General features: G+C 57.8%; 3 protein-coding genes across 3 annotated transcripts; 2 read left to right on the plus strand and 1 right to left on the minus strand.

The window, feature by feature from the left end:
* Positions 1-593: 593 nt before the first annotated feature.
* Positions 594-2,399, minus strand: LOC117437177 (nuclear envelope pore membrane protein POM 121-like). The gene is made up of 3 exons (XM_034070624.1): positions 2,326-2,399; positions 1,834-1,936; positions 594-719 (listed from the first exon to the last, which is right to left on the minus strand). Exons 1-3 carry the CDS (start codon positions 2,383-2,385, stop codon positions 625-627), a joined length of 258 nt encoding a protein of 85 aa, XP_033926515.1. The 5' UTR covers positions 2,386-2,399; the 3' UTR covers positions 594-624.
* Positions 2,400-7,640: 5,241 nt separating this feature from the next.
* On the plus strand, positions 7,641-12,922 carry LOC117437158 (uncharacterized). The gene is made up of 10 exons (XM_034070581.1): positions 7,641-8,782; positions 9,012-9,118; positions 9,397-9,448; positions 10,164-10,231; positions 10,823-10,884; positions 11,082-11,122; positions 11,441-11,537; positions 12,039-12,123; positions 12,677-12,789; positions 12,866-12,922. Exons 1-10 carry the CDS (start codon positions 8,670-8,672, stop codon positions 12,920-12,922), a joined length of 795 nt encoding a protein of 264 aa, XP_033926472.1. The 5' UTR covers positions 7,641-8,669.
* A 444-nt stretch (positions 12,923-13,366) lies between these two features.
* LOC117437132 (sperm-associated antigen 4 protein-like) lies at positions 13,367-14,895 on the plus strand. Its single transcript, XM_034070468.1, has 3 exons — positions 13,367-13,513; positions 13,879-13,968; positions 14,757-14,895. The coding sequence occupies exons 1-3, from the start codon at positions 13,502-13,504 to the stop codon at positions 14,880-14,882; spliced, it is 228 nt and encodes a 75-aa protein (XP_033926359.1). The 5' UTR covers positions 13,367-13,501; the 3' UTR covers positions 14,883-14,895.
* Positions 14,896-16,387: the final 1,492 nt, after the last annotated feature.

Genomic DNA, 16,387 nt, shown 5'->3' on the forward strand with positions numbered 1-16,387 from the left:
TCTGCAGTCCTGCAATGAAATTGCCACTGCTCAAAGCAGAAGCAAAGTGGAGGAAAACCAGTGAAATAATAATAATAAAGAGCAATAATAATAATAATAATAACTGTTGTTTGACCAGACAGCTGTGTTTGAATAAATATAAATAACAATAAACCAACAAAACAACTACAGTTGAACAACAAAAGAACAATATTAGAACAGTGAAGAACAAACATAGAACAATAAAATCTCCAACGGATCTTCACAGCCGCGGACGTTTTGCTGCTGCTGGCCCAAAAGGCCACTCGGTGTCAGAGCGCTCCTCCTCCTTGGGGAAGAACAAAACCCAGAGAGGACAGGGTGAGCCACCCCCACGTCCATCCCCATTTAGAAGCGAGGAGCTGCTGGAACAGCTCAGCTGTAAACCCAAAGTGTTATTCCATGAAAGAACATTGAAGTATTTGTGGTTGGTCTGTAAATTCAGACTCCACAGAGTTTGGTTCACCCCATGCTGCCCTGGGCGCTGCCACCCAGCACGGTTTCTTGCTGGTGGCAGAGAAGGGGCCTGATCCCATCACTGCGGTCCCGCCTTGGGGCTGCTCTGGACCAGGAGCCCCGCAGCTGGGGGGCCAGCAGCACTGCCATTTACTGATGGGAATGATGGATGCCTGCCTTTAGCCGCTTGAGAGTTCCCTGGGTCCTGGATCTTGCCTGCGTCCAAGAGGCAGGGCTGGATGAACCTGCAAGCACAAAGGTTTGCTCAGGTCTCTGCAGCCGTACTCTGAGCTGGCACCGGGGCTACCACAATCCCTATCCCAGGGGGAATGGAAGGTTTGACATCCCCAGAGCCCAGCAGCCACCACCCCAGCCGGCTCCTACAGCACAGCCTGGCCCTTCCGCCATCCCCCAGCCCAAGGGGACAACACAACCCCTCAGCTCCTCAAGGCTGAAGCACCAACTCCCTCCCTACCAGGGGAAGCGATGCCTTCTGCAAGGCCTGAGGGGAGCTGCCCAAAGAAGGGTGCAGGAGTTCCAGGAAAGCACCACTGTGAGCCAGGCTCAGCCAAGGAGGAAGAGCCTGGCCTTAGGGAGCTGGCAGCACCCACAGGAGCCGATGCATCCACTGCATCCAGAGGTGGCAAGCATTTCGGATTCCCCTCCACCCTCCGGGGCTGGGGACTGGGGCAGCGAGTGAGGGAAGAACCTTCCCTTGGCATGGCAAGGCTCTGCACAGCCCCAGCACCAGCCCCTCAGGGCTGCTGAGCCCAGGCAGCTCAGCCAGGTCTGGCAGGAAAGCTGCTGCCTAAATCTAAGCCTGCCCTTCAGCCCCGCAGAAGCCCCGTCCGCCCCGACTCACCTCCCAGCACGGGCGCGCTCCCACGTCTGGGCTGGCTGCTGTCAGGAAGGCTGCTGGGGCTGGGATCGGCTTGCCCAGAAACCACCCATGCTGTGGTCGCAGACGCTGCCCATGTGCGGCTGGTACCCGAGGAGCCCTGGGCGATGGCTGTGCCCAGGGACGTACCTTCCCCACTGGTGCTGGGGACCTCATCTGCTGGGAGGGAGCACGAAATCAGGACCCCCAACTTGCTGGATGGGACTGCCCCTTAGCAGAGCCTCCCAGCATGAACAGCTCACAGCTCTGGGGAACCCTGCGCATCACCCTGGGCACTGCGGGGCACGAGGTCTCCTGCCCAAGCCTTCACCAGGCTCGAGGAGTTTCTGAGCCGAGGACCAGGCAGCACCGGCCCAGGAGCTTCCTCAGCCTTCACTGCACGGACACCCCCCTGCCCTGGCAGCCCCCGCCATGGCTGCCTCCTCCTTGCCATGCCCTTTACATTCCCACTCTGCCCTTACCCTCCTTTTGCCCCAGCAGTCGGCACAACCGCTGCTGCGCTGCCTTCCTCTCCTCCTCTATGATCTCTGCCGTGATGGGGTAGCCAGGGTCAGGCCCCGGGGGCTGCCAAGAGAGAGCAGGAGCTTAGTTCCTTCCCAGTGAAGCCGGCAGAGCCGCTCTGAAGGATGTGTGGAAGCAGCTGGTGCCAGAGCCGGGAAGCCGTGGTTCTGCCACAGCCACCGCAGAGCTCTGGTTCCCATTCGTTTTGGCCCCCAGCTTGGTGCTGAGGGCACGGCACCCTTGCCCAGCCAGTACCTGCTCCAGCAGCGGGCAGCACAGTCACACACAGCCACCACACACTGGGCAAGGGAGAGCATCACTTCCCACTCAGCCAAGGACGAGAGCTCCTGCCCCAAGGCAGCAGGTCAGCCTGCCCCCAGCCCTGCACAAATTGCACTGGGCACATTCTGTCCCCAGACGAGGGCAAAAGAGCCTGCAAGGCAGCGACGTACCAGCACCAGTGGTTCATTATCCCAAGGCACCAGCAGGCAGATGCTCCTTCTGCGTGGCATTCCGTTTCCCGGCGATGGTGGTGGGCTCGGGGACTGCCGCCGCTTCTGCTCAGCCCTCTTGACAGCTACAGGAGGAGACAAGTCAGCTCAGCTCCCAGCAGGGGTGTTTGGCCTGTACCAAGGGGGCTCTCCCTTCTCACTCCACTCTGGATGCCCATCTTGGAGGGCAGAGCCAGGGACATGGCCTTAAGCCATGGACAAGGCTGCGATGCCCTGGGACAGCAGCTGGCCACAAGAGATCCACGGGGAAGCTGTCACAAGAGCCCCTTGGGGCTCCACGGGCCAGCGGCCCCATCCCACCTCCACAGACACTCCTTGCCTGCTGCCCACCCGAACCACAAACCACACAAACTGCCAGATGTGGCCACATCTCGCACTGTGCCACAGGACCCTATCCATGGTGGGCACACGGGAGAAAACGCCACTGCCTCAGCACCAGCATGTTCCTGGTTTGCAGGGGACACCTCAAGCTCACCCCACCTGCAGACCTGAGCTACCTCGTGTCTTGCAGCTGGCCCGCACCAGTGGCCCACCCAACCCTGGCACAGAGCTGGGCCCCACCTACACTCACCTTCCTCCATCTGCACAGCCCCGGCCGCTGCCAGTGGCGGCAGCTCCATCCTCGCACCTCCCGTTCCCTGCGCAAGCCAGAGAGAGCCAGTTAGGGTCGGGCCCTGCCCTGGGAGCAGGACGAGACCCAACACGCCAAGGACTCCCACAAGCATCCCTGCTGTGTTTCTTTGCTGTCTTTGCCAAAGAGCAGAGCTCAGGACAACAGCCTTGAGTCACCGCAGCAGCCTGAGCGTGGCTCCAGGCAGAGGAGCTGCTCCGCTCCCCTCCCCAGAGCCCCGGCAGCTCAGGGCAGCAGCAGGGATCCCGGCTGGGAGCCGCTGCTCCTCACAGAGCCCTGGTCGCACACCCCTGTCCTGCTCTTCCACAGCACCGCAGGGGAACAAGGCTGCAGGGACGCTCATCAGCACAACACCAGGGCTTCCCCACAGCTGGGTGACCCAGCAGCCATGGCTCAGGGGCCTGGAGCGTCCCGGCTCCGGTGGAGAGCATGACTTGGCTACTGGGAGGGCTGGGAAGGTGAACGCTTTCTTCCCAGCTGGCACCGACAAGTGGGTGCTTGCTGGACGAGCAGTACATTACCTTCCTGTCCACTCTGGCACCTCACAGCACACTCCTCTGCAGGACTGTGGGGACACCCCCACATGCATCCGCTTCTGGAACACAGGAAGAGACCAGCAGTAACTGATTTGGTCCTGGGGAGCACAGCCTCCTGTTCTCCTCACCACTGGGGAGTAAATCGCATCTCCCAGGCACTGGCTACCCAGCCCAGAGCCTCTCTTGCTTCAGTGCTGCTCAAACCCCCTCCAGAATGTCCATGGAGGGCAAGGTCTGAGCACCCCAAACTGGATCCACTCTGGGAGCAAGCGGCCCCCAGGCTCTTCATGACCGAGGAGGCGATGGGGAAGGAGGATGCTGCTGGCCCAGACACAGCAAACCCTTCCCTCCTGACCCACCCTGGAGAAAACCTTTCCCTGCACAGCTCTACAGCTCCATTAGGCACAACTACATCCCCCTCTCACACCTGCAAGCCCAGCCCAGGATGTGAGCAGTGCTCTATCCCAGCTCAGCAGGTGCGTCCAAGTGGGAACCCAGGGCTCCCAGGCGCTGCTGCCTCCGGCTGAAAAGCTGTCAGCACAGCCAAGAGATTTTGTCTTCCCCTTTTCCCTGGATGTGTCCCCCCCGCAGAGGGCAGAGTGGGGAGAAGCCAAGAGCTGCGCGCTGGGCTGCGGAGCGGGGCTGGGCCCATGGCGAGCCCCTGGGCATCTGACTGTCCCAGCGTACCGGCGGCACAACGGTGCTGGGGCTGCAGTGCGGCGGCAGCGGGAACCGGCGGCACACGGTCGGTGGTGGCTCTGCGGGGACACAACGGTCAGCGCCACCGTTAGCGGCGGGAGGATCCGATCCCGCGCTCCCCCCGCGCTCCCTCAAGGCAGCAGTGGCTGCACCGGGTGCTCTCAGCACAGGTGGTGCCTGCGGCCGAGCCTCCATTAGAGTCCATGGGGGCAGGAGCCGTGCGGGCCGGCAGGACCGTATCGCACACCAGGACCCCACTGTGCCCTGCACTGATCCCAGCAGCACCACGCAGGGCAGCACCACAGGCAGAGCTATGGGCCCAGCACCGCCATAGCAGCGCCACCCATGTCCTTATCCTGCCCATATCCCTGTGCCACCAGCATCCCTGACAACCAGTGTCCCTGTTCCACCTGCATTCCTGACAACCCGTGCCCCTGTGCCACTCATGTCCCAGACAACCGGTATCCCTGTGCCACACCTGTGTTCTTATCCCACCTGTGTCCCTGTGCCACCTACATCCCTGACAACCAGTGTCCCTGTGCCACCCGTGTCCTTATCCCCCCCCCATCCTCCCCCTCTCTCACCCGAGGCAGTTGCCGTGGGTCGGGGCGCTGTCCCTGAGCCCGACTCCTGTGGCCGGGCAGCCGATCCCGGCCCTGCTGAAGCTCAGGCGCCGGCGGACCCGGGCCCATGGAGGTGGGAAGCTGGCACTGAGGCTCGGCCGGCAGGGGGTTGGGAGAAGTCGGGGAGGGCGCTGGGGGGGGCACGAACCGTGCGGGAGGGCGCCGGGCCGGAGGGCGCCTGGCGGGCGTGCGGGACCGCAGCGCAAACCAGCCCCCCCCCGCGCCCAGCGCCGCTCCCAGCAGCGATCCCTGCCCCAGGCAGCTCAGCAGCACTGCCAGCGCCAGGGGCAGCGCCACGGGCTCGGCAGCGCCATCGCTTCCGACCGCAGCGGCAACGGCCACCGGCCCGGAACGCGGGACCTCGGCACCCGCCGCCTTCTCCAGCTCGTGGCCCTGTTCCACCGCACCCCCGTTCCAGCTGCTGCTACTGACAGCCCTGGGCCACCCGCGGCCCTGACCCCCACTGGCCCTGGGCCACCTCTGTCCTTAGCCCACCCTCGCCTCTGTGCCTGCAGCTGCCACAGCCCTGCTGGGCCCTAGCAGGCAGGCACCACGGCAGGGACCGTGACATGGACCCCACAGAGCACCATTCCCCTGAGCATCTCCCTGCCCATCACCCCCACGGGCCAGCTCAGGGGCACCCGACTTCCCGGGAGGGAGGGGGGCACACAGGGAATCGCACGTGGGAAATACGAATTCACTTCTCTGAACAAGATAACAAGGTTTTAGTCAGGGACAAAGTCAATAAAGCAAAAGCAAACAGCTCTGGGTGCGTGACTGTAGCCAGAGGCGCAAGTGATCAGTATTTGTTACAGGTTTATATGCTTTCACAATTCCATCAGTCACAGACATATTCATAATCCCTGCATATACGCAGGGAACATTAAGTCCAGTAATTTAGTATCAAACACTCCCTTGCCGCCTTCCAGGTTTCCTGCTCTTGCAGGGCCTTCCGCAGAGCCTGGGTGACTCTCCCCCATGACTGAAGATGTTTCCCACTACCTGAGGACATTGTCTCCTCAGCTAATGCATGAGTACATTTATCCCAAGATTCTGGGTGGAGAATATCCACCGGTTGGGCAATAGCCCCAATTTTCACAAGTCTCTCAACAACGAGAGTAAAATCTTTAGGTTTACAATCAATATCCCACTGCTTCTGTAATTCTGATACGACCTTCACAAGAGCTTCCATCCTCCTTGCGGGTCCGGGAGCATCCTCCCTCTGCCAGGCTGGTCCAGCCGCTCCGGCCACCGTTCACCCGTCCAGGCGATTCCCGACCCCCTGTGTTCCTGACTCCCGGGCTTCCCGGGTTCACTTGGGTTCCCTGCTGTTGGCCTCCCAAGTGTCCGCCAGGTACCTGCCTTGCAGCTTCCTGGGTTTTGGCACCAGTTGTTGCCTTCGAGAGGCGTGAGGACCTGGTTCAGGAACAGCACGACGGCCCCTTGGGCCGCTCGCTCCAAATGCTCACAGACACCAATGTGGTGGACGGCAAATGGTGTTTATTGAGACAGAACATGGTGTTATATAGCCTAGGTTTACGATGTCGTTTCCGTCTGCTTGCGTCGTAAAACTGGTATCATCACCTAAATGCTATTGGCTACGTGGAGAGGGGTCTTATCTTTCCGTACAGCACGGTATCTTCCGGCCACCAGGCCCTATCTGCCTACAGGTTACATATGCCTTTACATCACATTGCCTCTAATGAATGCTGAACACACATCATGAAGGTTTGTAGTTGTATGGGTCAGCTAAGGGGGAGTGCTCCACGCAAAATAAATCAACCATATGTGAATGCCATCTACATCTGATTCACTCATGGTTGGTCCAAGTTAAACTTGCACTGAAAAAAAACTTTCACTGTTCAGGCAGAAAGTGTTTTCTACAGGGCTTACAGAGCAGATTCTTCCCAATCATATGGCTACTGGAATTAACAATTGATAATGTAAATGCTAACTCAAGATCCACAGTTTCTGTCAAGATATTAGGACATATCCTAGCTTAGCCTCCAAGTCAGTGCTTTCAGGGTAACTTATTTGCTACAGAAGGTTCCAGAATGTGTCTACCACAGTGAAGAAAGTGGCCAGATGATGGTAAAGACTAAAAGAAAACAGACTGATGGTACAGGTGAATCCCAAGTCATTCATGCCAGACCAGTAAAGGATCACTTGCTGTTGTTAGGTTTTTAGGAATACCACCATGTTGCAGCACCATGTTTTAAATAAAATCCGTCAGGCAATCCTCACATGACAAGATCAGCATCACTTTGGTATCTCTTTGGTATCCCTCCCAGGACTCCTCCTTGCCCTCCCCGAGAGCCCCCAGGGCAAAGCCAGACTTGGCAGAGACAGCAGCCCTGGCAGCAAGCCCGGCCTAGGCCCAGAGTCACCCCTGCCTCCAGCATGGCTTCAGCCACCTTTGCTGACATCAGTCCAGCTTCCTGCACGAGGCAGCTGGACATGCAAGTGTCCAGGCATCTGGGGGTGGTGAAGGGGAACAGACAAAGGAGCCCTGACAGCCACAGTCCTATGGTGTCTGCCCACTGCTCCAACACAAAAGCAGTCTCCAACAGCCCCCAAAACCAGATCCCCCTATCTCCCAGTGCCCCTCACCTCCCAGCACTACCACCTCCCAGTACCGCCTGCCTCCCAGGACCATCTTTCTCCCCAGGACTCAGAGCAGGGGTCTCTAAGCAGAACTGTCCCTGCCCCCTCACCATCCCTTGGGTAAACTGGGCTGGCAATGATCCCTCTTCCTGGGGCATGAAGGATCCCGGGATTGGGGAACAGTGGGAGGTGGGAGGACAGCTGCAGTGTACTGGCAGGTGGGGATAGTGCCGGGTGACTGGGATCTTCAGTCACGAGAGGCAGCGGGGAGCACTGGTGAATGCTGGGCACTGGGAGATGAGGGTTCGGCTGGATGGAGTGCTGGGGTGGTCACAACGCCCAGCTACAGCCCACCCCATTTCCCATGCACTGCAGGCCCCTGTCTGGTTCAGTCCCCAGCCATGGCCTCCCCAGTGCAGACAACAGAGCAGAACATCCCCTGCCCTGGCCACCAGCCTGCCACTGCCTGGGGCCACCATACCCACACAGATCACTGCAGTCCCACTCTGCAGAGCTGCCTCCAGGTGCTGGGTGCCAATGACTCTGTCCCCAGCAAGGCTCTGGCTGCAGCCGCCTCGCTGGATGGCACTTAGACACTGGTCACCCAAGGCCCTTGTCCCCAAGGGATGTGCCTTCAATGCCCTCATCCTTGGCCAGGCCAACTCTGTCCCCAAGCAGGATGTGGCCATCCGGAGGGACTCGGAGAAGCAGACGCTTGTCCACAGGCAGCCACTTGGAGCTAATTGCAGGGACAACAGAGTTCCCATGGCAACAGGAGAGATGTTTGTTCTTGTCATCCCTCCTCTGTGTGTGTGTGGCTGAGAAGCTGTATTTGCCCAGGGCCAGGAAGTGCTGGGGTGGTCACAGTGCCCAGCTCCAGCTCACCCTGTTTCCCATGCACTGCAAGCCCCAGTCTGGTCCAGGCCCCGTGTTGCCCAGGGGAGCCCAGATGCAGCCCTGCTCAGCCCCACTGTGACATCAGAGCCGCCGCTCTTGAGTCAGAGCTGGGCACCCATAAAGCGCTGTGGGGCAGGGAAGGAGCCCACAGCTGCAGGTGACTGTTGCCCTGGGCACGGATCCTCCTGTGGAAGGGCAGCGTGGAGCTGGTGCTGGAGCCGGTTTTGCCTGAGGAGCCCTGACTGCTGAAGCTTAGGAGGAAGAGCTGAGCAGGGAGGCTGCCTGTGCCCAGAGATGGCAAGGAGAAAGGCACCACAGAAAATGGCCTTAAATGTCTCCTTGGAGAGGGAGACTGACCAACGGTCAGCAGGAGAGGCTGGAGGGCAGAGCCACGGCCAGGGGAGTAGGTACGAAGTTGGCTGCTCGTGCATGGGGCATCAGGCTTGGACAGTAGCTGGGACGTGGCCTAATACAGCCATGGTCATGGATCAGCACGGGGAAGCTGACGGACGCTTCTGCACAAGAGCCCTGTGCGTTGCCAAGCTCCCTTCTGGTGGGCCTAGGCTGAAAGCATGGCTTGCTCTGCCAGCAAGCACTGCGAGCAATCGGCATCTTCTTTTCTTCTCCCTCCCGCAGGAGCCTCTTCACAGAGGTGGAGCTGAGGAACCGCTTTTCTCAGCCCACTCCCAGCTCATCCGCTCGAGGGCCACCAGAGCCTCATGGCAGGGCCACAGCGCTTGCAAGTAAGCTCAGCACTGGTTCTTGCTGTGAAGTCCTTGGGGTGAGCTCAGAGAGCTGCACTGTGCCCCAAGTCTGGCACAGTCACAGGTGGCTGGAGAGATGCAGGCTGCCCTCCTCTTCACCCCAGAGAGGTGGTGCCTCGGACTCGGTGCTTGCCTCCCTGCAGGGAGCCAAAACACTCTTGGCTGAGCAGCCTGGAGAAGAGACCTCGAGAGAGGCCTAACTCCTCTCTGCTTTCTTTGCCCGGGGATGGTCCTCAGCCTTGTTTGCATTCCGGCAGGTACCCTTGCATCCCTGTGGAGATCCCTGCTGACCATGTGCATCTTCACTGGGTATGTACTACCCTGTTTCTGCTGTTGGGCTTTTGGGGAGGCGGTAGCCTCATGCTGCAGGGGTCAGGGTGCAGGGAGGGAGGGGGTGAGAATTGGGCTGTGCTGCCGGCTGTGCTTCAAGCAGTGGGGACTGCTGCTGCTGCCGCCAACTTCTTCCTCTTCCTCCACTGCAGGCTGCATCTTTGCTGTAAAGCAAAGATGGGGAAAGGAATATGGATGTACTGCATGTTTCTGTGTTGGGCACGGGGAGAAAGGAGATGTCTGAGGGCCAGTGCAAGCAAAGGGGAGAGCAAGGGGTGTTTCTCAGCCAGCTTCCCACTCTCATGAGCACTGCTCGTGTTGTGGCCATTCTCAGGGAGAGCCAAGTGTAAAGCCCCTGGGCAGTCTCACTGCCACACATTTGCCAGAGGCCCAGACTTGGGTCATGGTGGCACAGACTGCTGTGTAGGCAGACGCAGGGGTGCAGAGCCGCAAGTCTTGATTTGCTCAACCTCTTTACTTGCTGGGAGTAGTGAGTCCTGGAGGTTCTTTCGGGGAAGAGCTGCTGCAGTTTGGAAAGGTGTGGACAGAAAGTGTTCCTGTTGGGCGCTTCCCTGGCAACCGTCTGTCAGCAGCAGGCTTCCAAAACAGTGGCTTTCCTGCCTGGCAGTGGTAACCCAGCTGGTTTGCTCCAAACCTGGCTCATTGACAGACATGGGAAACTGTCCTTTTTCAGGCAACAGATGGCTGTGCACAAGAAGAGGTGCTTGAAATTCATTGTCTTCTTGCTTCTGATGGTTCTTGGTGAGTCTGCGTGAGCAAACGTTTGAGAGTGACAGCCTGGTTGTGCTGGATGCCAGCTTTGCTTTTTGGCCCATGTGTGGAAACTCGCATGGTCCAAGTGCTTCTGGAGTACGTCCTTGACGAGGACTTGCTTTCAAGTACCAGTAAGACTGGTAGCCTCCCAGCCGTGCTGCCACACTGGCCACAGGACCAAAGGGCTTGCTTAGTCTGCAAGCCTGCGAAAGAAGGGAGTATGTATTTCCATGCCTGTACTGGGGGATACCCAGAGGGGCTGTGCAGGGTGACTGATGCCCCTCCTGATACCTCTCCTGGCTGCTGCAGCCTGGTCTCGGGGCTCACAGGAGCAGTAAGGGGAAACGGGGAATAGCTCTGGCTCACCGAGCACACCTGAAGCTCATGGCTACACAATGCCCTGAAGCCTGTGGTGATGGCTTCCGGTCAGAGGCACGTCCTCTCTCTGCACCCCATGTTGCTCACCTCCTCAGCTTACCTGCTGCCCCATCCACAAGGCAACCAGGAGGAGACCACGGCACTGCAGGGATCACTTGCAACCCAGGTCAAGTAACTGTCTCTCGGTCATGTCAATTGCAGCTGGTGTTTACTGTGGGACCTCACTGCCGGTGTGGACGATGCGAGCAAAGGCACAGAGAGAGGTTGGTGACCCTTTGGGACAGGCAGCTCCTGCAAGGGAGCATTGCTGACAGTGGCTGGCTAAATCATGGGCTTTTCTGTGTCCACGAGTGGCCCAAAGAAGCAGTAGCTTTTGCCGGGGCTTCCTAGGGAAGCCTCTCCTGGGAAGCCCCAGCAGCTCTGGTGGTGAATACTCTAATACAGCATTTTTCCCTTTCAGGATCTGTCATGGGCATCCGCAGCAGAAACAAAGATGCTGAGGTAAGAGATGTTTCCTGAGCTGGAATTGGATCTGTGCAGAAGCATCAGCCAACCTGTCGTGGTTTAAGCCCAGCTGGTAACTCAGAACCATGCAGCCGCCCCCTCACTCCCCCTCTTCTCTCTCCCCCTGCTCCCCGAGGGATGGGGAGGAGAATCCAAGACATGTAACTCCCATGGGTTGAGAACAGTCCAGTAACTAAGGTATAACACAAAGCACTGCTGCTACCACAGTAATAATAATGATGAAGGGAATGACAAGGGAAGAGAATACAACCGTTCACCATCCGCCGACCGGTTCCTGCTTTCCTGTTCCTGCAGGAATTTGCAAACCACTTGGACAGAGCAAACCCAAAAGTTGCAGCTTGTGCTGGAGGAGTTGGCTCAGCTGAGGGTGGAGATAAGCAGTTGGAAGAAGGTAACCCTGCATTTTGAAGAAGGCTCGGCTGGGCAGAAGCCCCGAGGAAGCACTACTTGGGATTAGTAGTGGGCTCAGCCTTCTGAGCGCAGCAAGCCAGCCTTTGCCAGGGGATAGCTTTGGCACTGCCCAGGCCCTTCTCTGGGGCCAGGTTAAGTGGTGCTTCAGGCAGTGGGGGGGCTTCCAACATCCTTCCCTTGGCATGGGCACCTCCGGCTGCTCTGGCTGGGCCCTGAGCAGCAGTGAGACCCAGACCCACTTCCATAGCCAGCCATCGTGGACATGGCCTGAGCGTGGAAGGTGGGAACAAGGGAGTGAGGACCCCATGGCCGTGGGCACAGATGTTGTGCTCGTGGCTCACATCAGCTGCAGTCTCTCAGCTTACTGGACAAGGCTTGCCTCGTGTTTCTGACATTGACCCTTTGCCTTTCTGGGTGCTGGTAGCCATGCTGAACTGCTGCTGATGTGCTCATTTTCTGTGCTTGTTTGTGTCTTTCCCAGGAGAGGCAGGAGGTGAACCAGGCAGCACTGAAGCTGGCTTTGGAAACCTACTTTGAAAGATATGACTGGGCCCTGAAAAGTTCTGGTATGCACACAGCATCCCATTCTCCTTGCCATGTGCTTGTCTGTAGCACTCCCCAGAGGAAGATGTCCTCCAGGTTCTGCTCTCCAAAGCAGGGGAGCTGAAAGCAGGGGACCTTCATGAGGTCCGAGAGCAGGTCTGTGGCAGTGGCTCTCTTGGATTCCCTCCTGGTCCCACCTCTGCACAGGTGCCACTGGCACTGCCCCCCCCCCCCCTCCCCATTCCAGGGCTGATGGAGGGGCTCCCTTCCTCATCACTGTATTTGGAAAGGGAATGGAGGGGTTATCCTGTATTGTCCACACAGCAAAGCAAGCCCTTGGCTTTGGTCTGCTGTCATTCACCAGCACCCCCAGACCTTCTGCTTGTGGTGCTGAGAGGAGCAGACACCAGGCATATGGGTGCTGTCATGCTGCACAGCTAGGCACCCCTGCCTGCATGGAGATGAGGAGAGGACTGACAGACATGGAGCCATCCAGCAGCATCAAAAAGAGGCTCTGAGCACAGCGTCCTCCTGGTCTGTGGCCTCTTGCAGTCACCTGCTCTCCCTTCCTTACAGGTGCTGTCATTGACATGCAGAGAACTTCGAAGACATATGACTGCAAAGACAATTGGGTGTGCAAGGTTGTATGGTTCTTCCACACTTTCAACCCTCCTGATACGATTTTAAAGGTATTGCAGCAGAAATCACCAGTGCATGTTTCCTTCCTGCAAAGCTGGGGACTGACCTTAGGGGTTGTCCTCTCAGTCCAATGGTAATGCTCAAGCCCACAGTGCTGATCTGTTGCCTGAATCCAAAGCTTGAGCTCAGGCCTGGGCTTGACAGAAAGCAGTGGTTCCCCTCCGGAGGGGAACAGAGCTCAACTACTGCATCTTGCCCACAGTCCTCAGGCACAGCTGGGGGAATGACTTACTCCCTGGTGACCTCATTTCCATACTCACCTCTAACAGTACTTTTGTGGGGTGGGAGGCAGGGGGTCCTCTGCAGAGCCACTGGGCAGAGAGCTGTATCTGTAAGGCCCTGACTAGGTTGGCTTAGTGACAGGTATTCTCCTCTTTCCATAATACTGAGGGGCTGCTGCTTTTGTCCATTTCCTCACACGTGCATCATTTGCAAGCTGGAATAGACCCCACAGACACACCAGCACCTGTGCTTCAAGCTACAATGAGCAGCTGTGTTGAACTGAGCATGGGCTCACGTTTCCTTGCTCTCACTTTCTGATTGCAGCCGGATACGTCGCCAGGAAACTGCTGGCCTTTACAAGGGCAACAGGGCCAGGTGGTCATCAGGTTGGCAGCACGAGTCCATCTGACTGCTGTCAGTGTGCAGCACATCTACAAAGAGGTCTCTCCATCTGGGACCGTCACCAGCGCCCCCCGAGACATGGCTGTGTTTGTAAGTCTCTGCTCCGTGCTTCTGCCTGGCATGTGGCCCCCAGGAATAGCGGTGACTGGAACTTGCTTGCTCTGTGCATCCTTGGAGGTTCGGGTACTGCTTTCTCCTAAGCTCTGCAATGCACTTGCAGGATACTTCAGGGGGTCTGGAGGTTCCATCCCTCTCAAGACTCATTCTGGGGAGAGCACCTCAGGGCTCTTGAATAAAACACAAGGTGGAGACAGTGCTTAACTGCTGCTAGAGCCCCAGGAGAGGCTGAGTAGATAACAGCCCATGCAGTATGTGCTGGTCCAGCACATACAAACATCCTCTTTGTTGGGACAAGTCTGAGCTTCTCTCCTTCCTCCCTGTGCTTTTCCCTGGAGGGATTGAATGCAGACAGAGAAGAAGAAACTCTCCTTGGGATGTTCGAGTACAACGTGGCAAAAGAGGCCCTTCAGACCTTCCCTCTGAAGGTACGGTCCATGCACGAGGGCAAGCTGCCCAGGAGAAAACCAGGAGTGCCTGCAAGGCCGTGGGAGGAAGAGCGTGAATGCTCTCTCCCCTGGCACAGGGGCCCAGAGCACTGCCCAGGAGGCCTGGTGGAGTTGGGAGGACTGAGTAGCGTGTGGTGGTGGTAGCAGCAACGGGTTTGCAAGGGCAGGGTTGTTCCTGTGGGAGCTGAAGTGCTGAGAGAGCCCTGGTGCAGCTGCTGCCTTCAGCAGAGCCAGCTGCACACGTGGCCTCTCCACCAAAGCAACATCTTTGTGCCAGGAAAAATAGGGATGCCTTGGGGGGAAAGCTGCCAGGGCAGCATTGTCACTGCACCCCGTGGCCTGCTGACAGGCTGGGCAGTGTCCTTTCCTCCCAGCACAACACGTGTCTTTTCTCCTGCTGCCCTCACACCTGCCAGGAGGAAGGCAGAGAGGATATCGAGCACTTCATGGGGTTTCACACCAAGTGTCTCACGCATAGGAGGACCTCCCCAGCCTCTCTGTCAGCACAGAGCAAGCTGTAGAGGGAAAGGGGCAAAGGGAAGGAGGCGCAGTCCCCAGCAGGCCAGGTTGCACAGGGTGCCTTCTCCCTTCCCATTCCTCCAGGCTCTGCAGAAGCCCCGGTACCAGCAGTGAGCCTCAGATGCCTACAGCCACTCCTACCCACTTTTGGAAGCTTGCTCCTGAGCAGGAGCAGGGCTGGCAGGGGCAGAAACATCAATTGCCCTGTCACACTTAATGCCTCAGGTTTTTTGTCTCTCTCTTCACAGAACACACACAGAGCCTTTTCACACATCAAACTGGTTGTGAAGAGCAACTGGGGGTACCCAGACTACACCTGCATTTATCGAGTGCAGGCTCATGGAAAGATGGCAGAACCAGAAAACCTCAACTGAAACCAGAGAAGAACACCAATAAAGAGGAGGAATGGGGGAGGAGGGATCCATGGTTTGTCAGATCAGAGTGGTGTAGAAGATCTGTCTCCAAAGTAGGGTGTGCGGGAAGGTCCGCTGGGGGATGGGTAGCAGCACCCACTGACATGGCTACAGGGCAGCCTGCAGGCAGCGGGTGTGGGTCACCAACAGTCCTTGGCACAGCTCCTTGGGGCTGCCAGGGGCTTGTGAGCTCTCCCTTTTAATTTCCCAGTGGCGGGGCTGGAGGAGCATCAGATTCCCCACTGCACCATCAAAGGGGTGTATGTGATGGCTGCCTTCTCCTGGGGGTGGTTTCAGGGCTGTGCAGCCAGGTGTGCAGCCGGGGGCACCCAGGGTTGTCCTTCCAAGCAGGGTCCCTGCACTCCAAGGGCTGTGTGTTGGAGCAGTCTGGGGGAAGTCATCTTCCTGCTGACAGAGCCAGCAGAGGGCAGCTGAGACCAAAGCTGATGGACAGATGGGATCTGCCGAAAAGCTCTTTGATATCTCGTGTGAATTTCACCTGACACAAAACCCCCGGACGTGCTCCCCCCATGTTCCTCTTTCCTCACTGCTGGAGGGCAGGACTTGCTCTGCCAGAGCCCCCAGCAGAGCCCCTTCCTTCCAGTGACACCCTCAGCCTGCATCAACCAGAGCTCGTGGAAGGGATCTGCCAAAAGTCTTCCTGAAAGCAGAGAAGAGGCAGTTTCAGGGTGTTCTGGGAGAAATGCATCAGGTTTCACTCAGAGAATTCTCCCCTAAAACCTTGTCATTCTCCAGGCTGAACAAGCAATCCTGCTGCAGCAGTCCTACAGCCCCTAAGAGCTGCCTAGTGCCCAGAGGAAATATTGGATTAGAGACATCATGTTTACTTGTTTCTATTTTACTGCAGGTTTTTTATTTGTATTACTTTTCATCTCCTTTTCACTGGCTTAAGGATTTGGTTTTAGTATGAGTGATAGATCTTCACTGAGAACAAAGGTATGCAGCTGATGCGTGGATAGACTCCACAACTAGTTAAAGTTGTAAAGTAGGTATGCTTTTATTCAGCGCTGAGGTGCATGGGGATAGCTCCTGCAAAGCATGCACACCTCAGGGTTGTTGTCCCTTTACACTATCCCCACCTGCCAGTACACTGCAGCTGTCCTCCCACCTCCCACTGTTCCCCAATCCCGGGATCCTTCATGCCCCAGAATCTTGGGATAAATGTACTCATGCATTAGCTGAGGAGACAATGTCCTCAGGTAGTGGGAAACATCTTCAGTCATGGGGGAGAGTCATCCAGGCTCTGCGGAAGGCCCTGCAAGAGCAGGAAACCTGGAAGGCAGCAAGGGAGTGTTTGATGGACCCCGAAGTGAGGAGCCGGGGCAGCCACACAGACTGTGCCCCCCCCCAGCCTGTGCCGACTCCATTAGCCCTAAGGTCGGCAAGAGGGCGGCACGACCCCTCCATCCTCGGGCGCTGACAGCTCCGGAGGGACAGAACCAGGC

Source organism: Melopsittacus undulatus, chromosome 18 (assembly GCF_012275295.1).
Source record: "Melopsittacus undulatus isolate bMelUnd1 chromosome 18, bMelUnd1.mat.Z, whole genome shotgun sequence".
In the NCBI taxonomy this organism is placed as follows: domain Eukaryota; kingdom Metazoa; phylum Chordata; class Aves; order Psittaciformes; family Psittaculidae; genus Melopsittacus; species Melopsittacus undulatus.

Bases quoted from the DNA above. Each gene is read 5' to 3' on its own strand.
- LOC117437177 (XM_034070624.1), bottom strand. From the start codon at position 2,385: ATGCCACGCAGAAGGAGCATCTGCCTGCTGGTGCCTTGGGATAATGAA. The intron at 1,937-2,325 runs GTACGTCGCTGC...CTCTCTTGGCAG, and splicing joins ATAATGAACCACTGGTGCTG to CCCCCGGGGCCTGACCCTGG. The intron at 720-1,833 runs GTAAGGGCAGAG...TTGTGCTTGCAG, and splicing joins ACTGCTGGGGCAAAAGGAGG to GTTCATCCAGCCCTGCCTCT.
- LOC117437132 (XM_034070468.1), top strand. The intron at 13,969-14,756 runs GTACGGTCCATG...CTCTCTTCACAG, and splicing joins TTCAGACCTTCCCTCTGAAG to AACACACACAGAGCCTTTTC.
- LOC117437158 (XM_034070581.1), top strand. From the start codon at position 8,670: ATGGCAAGGAGAAAGGCACCACAGAAAATGGCCTTAAATGTCTCCTTG. The intron at 8,783-9,011 runs GTACGAAGTTGG...TCCCTCCCGCAG, and splicing joins AGCCACGGCCAGGGGAGTAG to GAGCCTCTTCACAGAGGTGG. The intron at 12,790-12,865 runs GTATTGCAGCAG...TTGTCCTCTCAG, and splicing joins CTCCTGATACGATTTTAAAG to TCCAATGGTAATGCTCAAGC.